This window comes from Acomys russatus, chromosome 18 (assembly GCF_903995435.1).
Source record: "Acomys russatus chromosome 18, mAcoRus1.1, whole genome shotgun sequence".
Lineage (NCBI taxonomy): Eukaryota > Metazoa > Chordata > Mammalia > Rodentia > Muridae > Acomys > Acomys russatus.
Genome location: NC_067154.1, coordinates 13,020,343 through 13,031,069, shown reverse-complemented (window position 1 = coordinate 13,031,069; position 10,727 = coordinate 13,020,343). Strand labels below are relative to the sequence as shown.

Genomic DNA, 10,727 nt, shown 5'->3' with positions numbered 1-10,727 from the left:
TGAGGCCCTGGTGTTTTGTTGTTGTTGTTTTCGTTGTTTGGTGTTTTGTTTTGTTTCGAAGCAGGGTTTCTCTGTGTAACCTCGGCTATTCTGGTCTCGCTTTGTAGACCAGGCTGGCCTCAAACTCACAGAGGTACGCCTGCCTCTGCCTCTCTGAGAGCTGAGATTATAGGTGTGTGCCACCCAGTCTGGCTAGACACTGCTTTTTTTTTTTTAAATCCCCACTCTGGGGTTGGGAGCAGATTTTTTTATGTAACAACTAGAGGGACATAGTTGCCATTCTGTAAAATGAGGCCACTTTGTAATAGTTTCAGAAGTATCTAAAATCTGGATGTGGACCTAGGATTTAGATGCCTGGCAGACAATCAAGTGGCAGTGTGGACAAGACAGGGATTCATATGTGGGGCAAAGAGACTTCTCTGCTGGAGCCCTGAGAAATGCTTAGGGTGCCTGTTTGAAGCAGATCAGGGGGAAGATGACACAGGGGAGAAAAGTATGTGTGTCCCTCCTGAGCTCTTAGAGCTGACCATAGGAGAGCATTTGACTCCTCAGAGTTGTCCTCTGACCTTCACACTCGTGTGCTCACAGTCACACAAAATGATCAATTTAAAAAATTAAAGTAATGTAAACATGGAACAGATCAACTAGACAATGGTAATGAGGAAAATTCAGGGGGAAAGGGGACCAGGGAGACCGTGAGAACTAAACTAGAAGTCAAGGCAGATGAGGAAGAACCAGTAACCAAGTCTCCTGCAAGGGCAAGCAAATGAATTAGGGTAAATAACATACGGAAAACAAGTCATGGCTTGAACTTGGCCAGTGCCCTCGTACCACACGTTCCTTTCATTTTAAGGTTAAGTATTTAAAGACTTCTTACTCACTTTGTATTTTTGATGCCCGTTAAGAATTCGCAGACATGTGGCTTTTGTAGAATCTGGTTATAACTTCCCAAACCAAACTCCCCTAAATGATGTGTGTTGAGTTTGTTAGTGTCATTACTTATCAGTAAGAATGGCGATTGTCTTGACTACGACGGTCGGGAGTATAACGTGCATCAGGAGGTTATTAATAACAAAATTAGGTCTCCTGGGATTGGTTGTATCCATTATGCAGGATTCAGCTAAAAATAATTTACAAGATCCCACTGAGGTTAGATGAAAGACTCTAAGCCCTCAGTCTTTGGGAGGAAACAGAGAGAGGTAAAGAAACAAAGTGTTCAGAGTCTGTTAGTTTAATTAAAGGAAAACTGGAGAATGTCCCTAGATAGATTCTAATAATCACTGTTAGAAAGTAATCTCTAAAATGGCAAAACAAAATTTTTTGGGGGGGCTGGGAATGTTGTTTAGTTGGTAAGAGTACTTGCCTAGTATGCACAGCGTCCTGGGTCCCATTCCCATAAACTAGGCATGGTGACTGTCCTTGGCTGAAGTCATCTAGGCCAGAACCTCAACTGACAAAAAAAAAAAAAAAAAAAAAAAAAAAAAAAGCCTCGGTAAAATCAGGTTGTAGGCAGGCAAGCCTATAGGACATTTTCCTAATTAGTGATTGATGGGGCAGGGCTCAGCCCACTGTGGATAGGGATACCCCTAGGCTGGTGGTTCTGAGCAAGCCCTGAGGAGCAAGCCTATAAGCAGCACCCCTCCACAGTCTCTGCATCAGCTCCTGCCTCCAGGATCCTGCCCTATTTGGGTTCCTGCTCTGGCTTCCCTCAATGGACTATGATTTAGGGTATGTAAGCCAAATAAACCATTTCCTCTCCAAGCTGCTTTTGGTCTTGGTGTTTCAGGTAGAGTCAGCAGGGGTTCAAGGTGGTAAATGGCTACTTAGTGAGTCAGAGGTCTGCCTGCAAACAGAAGACTCTACACAACAAAGAATATGTTAAATATCTGATTCAGTCTTTTTGTTTTGTTTTGTTTTGTTTGAGACAGGGTTTCTCTGTGTAGCCTTGGCTGTCCTGGACTTGCTTTGTAGACCAGGCTGGCCTCAAACTCACAACAATCCACCTACCTCTGCCTCCCTGAGTGCTGGGATTATAGGCATGTCCCACCATGCTGGTTTACAGCCTGATTTTATAGAGGCATTTTCTCAGCTGAAGCTCCCTCCTATTCCAATGACTCTAGCTTGAGTCAAGTTGACAAAAAACTAGCCAGAACACTGTCCAATGGATCCCCTTCCTAGCTAGCTGCCCTTCCACTTTTCTGGGTTTGTTTGTTTGTTTGTTTGTTTTGTGTGTGTGCGTGTGTGTGTGTGTGTGTGAAGCAATGAGCTCCATTAGGGCTGTTTAAAGGAACATACATAAGCATCTTACCAATGGCTATAGCACTGAAGGAACATGTGTTTCCTCCCTTCCATCAACTTCTGACTATGTGGAAGGTCCTCAGGGAGGAGAGGCCCTAATTTCAGTCTTACATTTCAGTATTGATGCATCTTAAGACAGTATTTTGTTGTGGTTTGGTTTGGTTTGGTTTTTGAAGACAGGGTTTCTTTGTGTAGCCCTGGCTGTCCTGGAACTTTCTCCGTAGACCAGGTTGGCCTTAAACGGAGATCTGTTTGCCACCAACTAGCTAGCATAGTACTTTAAAAAAAAAGAAAACAAAATAAATGATTTATGCCGGGTGTGGTGGTCCACGCCTTTAATCCCAGCAATTGGGAGGCAGAGGCAGGTGGATCTCTGTGAGTTCAAGGCTTGCCTGATCTACAGAGAGTTCCAGGACAGCCAGGGCTATTACACAGAGAAACCCTGTCTCAGAAAAACCAAACAAACAAGCCAAAAAAAAGCTTTATTTGTTCCTATTCTGTGTGTCTAAGTGTTTTGCCTGCACGTATGCATGTGTACTGTGAGCTCCCCTGGTGCCCTTGGAGGCCAAAAGAGGGCACCAGATCCCTTGAAACTGGAGTTATAGACAGCTGTGAGCCACTGTGTGGGAGCTGAGAACAAGAGCACGAAGTGTTTTTGATCACAGAGGCATCTGCAGTCCACTAGTGCAAGTACTTTTTGAAAAACAACTTAGTAGCACCTATGAGGAACCACAAGACACCCTCATTGTAGCCGCTGAAGAAGCCAGTTTGTTGGGGTTCTTCCCTGCAAGATCAATCATACAGACCAGCAAGTGCATTCATTGCAGAGAATGGACATTTGTATTTACACAAAAAGCTGCAAGTTTGTTCACAGCAACTTTATTCATAATTAGCCACCAACTCAGCAACCCAGATGTCTTTCACAGGATGGCTAAATAAACCATAGATATTCAGCAGAAAAAGGAACAAACTATTGATACGTATCATTTGGATAACAGCCACAGAATTATGGGGGAAAAAAGGGGCCACAAAAAGGCAAGTCACAAGCCGGGTGGTGGTGGTTGCGGTGGCGGTGGCGGCACTGCACACCTTTAATTCCAGCACTCGGGAGGCAGAGGCAGGTGGATCGCTGTGAGTTTGAGGCCAGCCTGGTCTACAAAGCGAGTCTAGGACAGCCAAGGCTACACAGAGAAACTCTGTCTCAAAAATCCAAACAAACAAACAAACAAACAACAACAAAAAAAGGCAAGTCACAGACTGTAGGGTTCCATTTCTAGGATACTTTTGAAATAACAGAATTATAGAAATGGAGAGCAGATTAGTGGTGGGAGGATCGGGGAGGCTGTATCTGAAAGCAGCTACAGGGATTCCTGTAGTGTTGAAAATGTCTTGTACCACGACTGCAAAAATATCAATATTCTGGTTTTGATATAAGTGCTAGATCTTACTATTGGGCAGAACAAACAGAATTTGGGCTCTCTCTCCTGAATCACTGTCATCTGTCATCACTGCCACGACCATCGTCTCACTTTGAAGTCCTGGCTGGTATGAATTCACTACCTGCCTGCTTTTGCCTACCAAGTTCCGGGTTTGAAAGCATGCACTAGCATGTCTGGCTCTCCACATCATTTTTTTCTTCTTTTTAAATTTTATATATATACACACACACACACACACACATACACACACACACACACACACACATATGACATCAGACTTTTAAAGTGTACATCTTCTGGAATGCTTTCCTAGGAATATAATCTAAAAGAAAACAAACAGAAAAAGTTGATTGAATCAAATGTACACTATAGTTATTTACAAGGAAATACCCATACAAATGAAGTGTTCAATCAAGGAAACAAATAAATTACATACATATTACATATATTTTGCACATCAATACAAATACATTATGCATTAGACACACACACACATACATTACTCATTTGACAGTACGTCACAAATATTTTAATACTAGCAGTCTATAGAATTCTAACAGAAATAGGTTCCTTCCCTAGAACTATATAACATTTTTATTCGTATTAGGGGTCAGTGAGGTGTAACATTAAAAGGCATTTTTTTTTCCAGATTAAGTTACAGCCAGCCGTTACCATAACAATTCTTTTCAGCTGGGATTGGTGGTGCACACCTGTAATTCCAGCACCTAGTGGGTAGAGAGGCAGGATTGTTCGAGGCCAGCCTGGTCTACCTAAATTCCAGACTAGATACGTTACACCTTATTTCAACACCTCCCCCCCCCAAACACACACACACACACACACACACACACACACACACACACACACACACCTCAACAAAAAAATCCTTCCACTTGAAGAGCAAACTTCGGTTCCTGGATCTTCCCAGATATTTGACCAAGCAGTCATAAGTCCAGGAAGATGAGAAGCGATACTGGCTGCTCTGCCCCAGCTGCATAAAGGATGACATCCCAGGATCCCAGAGATGGCAAAAGAAGGAAGGCGCTTGCTAGCAAAGGACACGGCCCAGAGGTACAGTGACCACTCCAAGGTCAACGCAGAGAAGCTGCGGTCAGCCTCTCTGCAAAGCTAAGATCCCTGTGTCCGGAGCCCCAACCACACCGGGGAACCCCACGGCTCTCAGAGGCTCCGCAGCGGGGAGACTCCACACTTAGCAGGTAGGCGACCTTGGGAGACCCGCCACCCTGAAGACCGCACCTCCACTCCCGGCCAGGGGCCGAGACACGCCCCCACGAGTCACACCCCGCTGTAGCTCACATTCCACCCACTTATCCTTTTTTCGCCCTCTCAACCCAGCTTTTCCCGACTCCGGGAAGAACCGGGAAGAGAAGGCGGAGGGCAGCAAGGCGCCGTCGGATAAATACTATTGGTCCGGTCCCGCCCCTTTGATGTCACTTCCGCCCCAGGGCAAGATGGCAGCGCCCGGTCTTTGCCACGCAGACTTCCGCCTGTCACGGAGACCGGGGGCCGGTAGCTGCTCGCGTCGGAGGTGAGGTCGAGACACTCGGCGTGTAGCCTCAGCGCAGGTGCGCCATGCAGCCGCGGGGAGAGGGCATGTGGCGAGTCCAAAGCTAGAGGTGGGGCGCTCCGGGAAGCCTCGCCACGTGGGACGGGGAGGAGCCGAGGCGCAGCTAGAGCGACGCGCAGACGGGGCGGGGGGGCGGGAGGCCACATGGGGTGGGGTTACGCTAAGGGTCCGCGCGTCCAGCCCTAGGAGTCACTTCGTTGCCTACTTTCCTCCAGGCACCATGTCGGAAAGGAACGCCGCGGGCGAACCCAGCAACCCTGGAGGGCCGCGACCCCTTCTCTCTGGGGGCCGGGGGCTGATCGGCCGGCGGCCCGCACCCCCACTTACGCCGGGCCGCCTTCCCTCCATTCGCTCCCGGGACCTCACCCTTGGCGGAGTCAAGAAGGTACCTGCGAGCGCGTTTGAACAGAAACCTAAATACCTTGAGTTCCAAGTTATAGGAAAGCAACTCATAATGCTCCGCGGCCTTGTGCCCCTGATGAAATGTCAGCCTCTAAGAAGAACTTAAAGCCTAGGTCCTGGCACGAGAAATTGACCTGGTTTCACAGGCAATTAAAAGGCAGAGAACCTCGTTAATTCAAAAGGGCTTATCGTATTTTGGACAACCTTCAAAATCCCATGATAGAGAGAGAGGGCTGAGCGAGGTGGCACACGCCTTTAATCCCAGCACTCAGGAGGCAGAGGCAGGTGGATCTCAGTGAGTTCGAGGCCAGCCTGGTCTACAAAGCGAGTCCAGGACAGCCAAGGCCACACAGAGAAATCCTGTCTCAAAAAAACAAAAGGGGGAGGGGGGAGGGGGGAGTCGCATGAAAGGTAGGTAGCCATAAGCTTTACTTACAGTTTTGACTGTTCAGAACTCCTGTGTATGTCAGTACCGAAACTAATAATCTACTGTGTGATGAGTCTTAGGCACGACCTTAACTGCTCTATGCCCTCTCCTATTATGTATATAAGTGTAGATGCAATTAGTGGCTCTGTAAGGAAAGAGCAAAATGACGCAAGAGTAAAGCTGCTTAGGTACTTCTGGTGATAGTCTCCCTGTGTCATCCATTTGTGAGCTGGCCGACCTGTCTTTTTTTTTTTTTTTAAGATTTATTGATTATACAGTGCTCTGCCTGCATGTCCACCTGCAAGCCAGAAGAGGGCATCAGATCACATTATAGATAGTTGTGAGCCACCATGTGGTTGCTGGGAATTGAACTCAGGACCTCTGGCAGAACAGACAAGTGCTCTTAACCACTGAGCCGTCTCTCCAGCCCCCAGGCCTGTCTTACTAAGCCTTCCCAGAATTGTTTCCCCAGTGATACTGATGGTCTGTTGAGCTCCTCGAAAATACAGCTTTGTATTTTCCTTTTCAGAAAACCTTCACCCCAAATATCATCAGCCGGAAGATCAAAGAAGAGTAAGTAGCTAGGATCAATGAATGTTTACCCTGTATTGCTCCTGAATTTGGGGAAGTAATTAGGTGTGTAGCTCCAAATGTTTAATTTTGTGCCATTACCTTATTCATCCTTTATCCGAGGTTATGCAGAGGCATGCTTGTTTTTGAGACAGTGTCTCGCTAGATGGCCCTGCATATCCTGGAACTCACTATGTAGATTGCTGGCCTAGAACTCAGAGGTCTGCTTGCCTCTCAGATCTGCCTCCTAGTGCTGGGATTAAGGTGTGCATCACCATGCCTAGCTCCTTTGTTTTGTTTTTGTTTCTTCAAGACAGGGTTTCTCTGTGTAATAGCCCTTGCTGGCCTGGACTTGCTTTATAAACCTTGAACTCACAGAGATCCTCCTGCCTCTGCCTCCCAAGTGCTGGAATTAAAGGCATGTACCACCACACTCGGCTTTGGATTAGAGGTTTTCTTCCTTCCTTCCTTTTTTCTTTCTTTCTTCCTTTTTTTCCCCCCTGTAATAAATAGCTGAGATAACATCATATGGTTTTCTCTTTGGGGCCTATGATATGGCAAAGAATGCCCGAGGGAAGAAAGAAATGGAGGAGAGGGAAGGGCTTAGTTTCTGTTTTCCTTCAGGGGCTGGACAACAGTCCAGTAGGTTCCATCTCTCACAGTTTCCCCTTCTAATACTGCTGCGGTGGACTAAGCTCTTCACACTTCCCTTAAGTTCCTCTGTGTTCCAGCCCTTCTGTTTTCAGGCAGTGAAAAACAAAACCAACCCCCCCCCCCAGCCCCCATTTTGGTCAAGAAGGTAAAGTAAAGGGACATGAGAGGTCCTGCCTTACCAAAGATGGAAAGCTGTAGCAAAGGATCGGGCTCCGATTCTCATGAGATGCTCCCCGGCTCACAGACTCTGCTCAGTCGGGGGAAATGGGCTGGGCGAGGGACGTTAGTTTTCTGAGGCCGACCCTTCTCTCTGCTCTCGTTCCCAGGCCAAAGGAAGAAGTAACCACGAAGAAGGAAAAGCGTGACCGGGACAGAGACCGCCAACGAGAGGGTCATGGACGGGGACGTGGCCGCCCAGAAGTGATCCAGTCCCATTCTATCTTCGAGCAGGGTCCCGCAGAAATGATGAAAAAAAAAGGTACCAGGACGGGATCAGTTCCGGATTGCAGTTCAGACTGCCTGAGAAGGCAGAGCAATGGAATTCTTCTTCATTCCTAGTTTGGTTTTCCTTGCTGTTGCCATCTTCCTTACTTATCCCTGGTGATTTCCCACAGGGAACTGGGATAAGACGGTGGATATGTCAGACATGGGACCCTCTCATATCATCAACATCAAAAAAGAGAAGAGAGAAACGGATGAAGAGACCAAGCAGATCCTGCGCATGCTGGAGAAGGATGATGTAGGTACCGGGAGTCGGGTCAGGGATTGCAGGGTCCACTGATGTCCTGGAGCTTCTGGGTACATGCAGCTCAGTGGTTAAAAGTGTTCCTCTCTATGTGCAATTTAGTCCCTGGTAACACATAAACACACACACAAAGAAAAGAAAAAGAGCACCGGGCGTGGTGGCCTCCGTGTACAATTTAGTCCCTAGTAACACGTAAACACACACAAAAAAAAGAGCCCTGGGTGTGGTGGTGCATACCTTTAATCCCAGCACTCAGGAGGCAGAGGCAGGTGGATCTCTGTGAGTTCAAGGCTACACAGAGAAACCCTGTCTCGAAAAACCAAAGAAAGAAAAAGAGACAAGTGTTGAAGTGGACTGTGGCTCAGACACATATGCTGACATTCTGTGTGATCCCAACTCTTTGGCAGTTCATCGATGACCCGGGGCTAAAGAACGACACACGGAACATGCCAGTGCAGCTGCCACTGGCTCACTCAGGGTGGCTTTTTAAGGAGGAGAGTGAAGAGCCAGATGTTAAGCGTTTTTCAGCTGGCCCCAAGGAAGAAGACATGGAAGTGGACGGGCCTGCCGTGAAAGGTATCCTGTGAGAGCTAATTTCCGTCCCCTAGCCATCCCTAGAAGGCCTCCACGGTTGCTGCTCACCATTGCAGCCTTTTCTTTCCCACTCAAAAGTATGGGCACAGAACAAAGACTCAGTCCTCTCCTCAGAGTTCCCATGACAATAAATCTCAGTACACTGTCCCCAGCTGTCCCATTTTAAGAGGTCACACATGTCTTGGATTTCTTTCTTGCTCCTCTATGTGACTGACACCTCTAGCCTTCTGGCCGAGCAACAGTGGGACACATGGATGTATGGGGTTGGGAACAGTGAGCTGGCTGAGTGGGTGGCTATTTGACGTCTTTTCTTCCTCTTCCTTTGGGCAGTGAAAGAGGAGCCACGCGATGAGGAAGAGGAAGGCAAGGCGAAGGCCCTTCCAAGAGCAGCCAGGAAGACCCCTGGTCTCCCGAAGGATGTATCTGTTGCAGAGCTGCTCAGGGAACTGAGCCTCACCCAGGATGAGGAGCTGCTGTTCCTTCAGCTGCCTGATACCCTCCCTGGGCAGCCACCCACTCAGGACATCAAGCCCATCAAGACAGAGGTGCAGGGCGAGGATGGACAGATGGTGGTCATAAAGCAGGAAAAAGACCGGGTATGCACAAGGACGGGTGCTGGGGAAGTTCCAGGCCGGACATGGCCCGTTACAGAGGCGGGTGCTGCTGCAGCTGCTGTTGGTACATTTCTCTCTGAGAAACAGAATGGGGTTCCTTCATAAAAGCTGTTGCCTGGTGTCTACCTGCTGCTTCTCTCTACAGGAAGCCAGGCTAGCAGAGAATGCTTGTACCTTGGCTGACCTGACAGAGGGTCAAGTGGGCAAGCTGCTCATCCGCAAGTCAGGGAAGGTGCAGCTCCTACTGGGCAAGGTGACTCTGGATGTGACCATGGGAACAACCTGCTCTTTCCTGCAGGTGTGACTCCTGTGGGCCAGGGAGGGACTTGGGAAGTAGTAAGCAGCCTGGGCCGAGTCCGTGAGAACTCTCGGTCACTGGACTGAGGGCTGGGGGTGGGTGTGTGAGTCTCACTGACACCTCTGTTGAATGGCAGGAGCTGGTGTCCGTGAGCCTTGGAGACAGCAGGACAGGGGAGATGACAGTCCTGGGACATGTGAAGCACAAGCTTGTATGCTCTCCTGATTTTGAATCCCTCTTGGATCACAAACACCGGTGAAAGGAACAGACGGAGGAGGACTGTGGCTGCCCACGATTGCTGCCTGCTCCAGACGTTTTGTTCTCAGACACATGCAGCCCAGAAGGGGCCTGTTCAGCCCACCTATTACTGTCTTTGGCGGCTGTGGTTTCATTCCCCCGCCCCCCCCGCCCCGACCATGCTGCACCCCTTACCCATTACCCCAGCAGCTGAGCATGGCACAGCGGCCTTCCCACAGCATGAATATGGAAGGGACAGCCCCACTACTGGGGACTTGACCCTGCTATTTATTTGTTATTTATGTCTTAATCCTCTCAACAGACTACATCCTCCCAAGGTAGGATGGGGTAGGCCTCTTTTCCGAGAGCCACGGGCTACAGGGATGGGGAAGAGAGGGGCTCAAGTGGGTGGGAAAGAACGGATGGAGTTTGAGACTTGAAGCTCAGTCCCAGCTCACTGGTTCTCGTTCTGTGTCCTTAGACTGCCTAACCTTTCTGAGCCTCATATTCCTCATCCAACAACCATGAGGGTAGTACCTACCTCACAGGGTTGGTAGGAGGGTCAAAGGGAATACTGTAGATAAGAACTCCTTGCACAAGACCAGGCATACGTTATAGAGATATATATACCCATAGGTGCTCAATAAATGTTAGTTTCCCTTTCCTTTGCTTGAGTCTATTTCTAAACAAATGAACATTATACTCTGAAGAAGTAACTGGGTCTGCTCACATCCCTACTTTTGTGACTTCATTGCTTTTGTTTATTTGCTTTTCGAGACAGGGTTTCTCTTGTATATCCTTGGCTGTTCTGCACTCGCTTTGTAGACCAGGCTAGCCTTGAACTCACAGAGATCTGCCTGC

At 48.3% G+C, this 10,727-nt stretch overlaps 1 protein-coding gene across 1 annotated transcript; it reads left to right on the top strand.

Moving 5' to 3' along the window:
- The first annotated feature begins 5,162 nt into the window (after positions 1-5,162).
- Polr3d (RNA polymerase III subunit D) lies at positions 5,163-10,017 on the top strand. The gene is made up of 9 exons (XM_051160798.1): positions 5,163-5,323; positions 5,541-5,710; positions 6,684-6,727; positions 7,705-7,856; positions 7,993-8,117; positions 8,531-8,699; positions 9,048-9,313; positions 9,477-9,629; positions 9,766-10,017. Exons 2-9 carry the CDS (start codon positions 5,546-5,548, stop codon positions 9,886-9,888), a joined length of 1,197 nt encoding a protein of 398 aa, XP_051016755.1. The 5' UTR covers positions 5,163-5,323; positions 5,541-5,545; the 3' UTR covers positions 9,889-10,017.
- The last annotated feature ends 710 nt before the right edge of the window (positions 10,018-10,727 follow it).

Excerpts from the sequence above, each read along its gene's own strand:
- Polr3d (XM_051160798.1), top strand. The coding sequence starts at position 5,546 with ATGTCGGAAAGGAACGCCGCGGGCGAACCCAGCAACCCTGGAGGGCCG. Across the intron at positions 8,700-9,047 it reads GGACGGGCCTGCCGTGAAAG|TGAAAGAGGAGCCACGCGAT; the intron begins GTATCCTGTGAG and ends TCCTTTGGGCAG. Across the intron at positions 9,630-9,765 it reads CAACCTGCTCTTTCCTGCAG|GAGCTGGTGTCCGTGAGCCT; the intron begins GTGTGACTCCTG and ends GTTGAATGGCAG.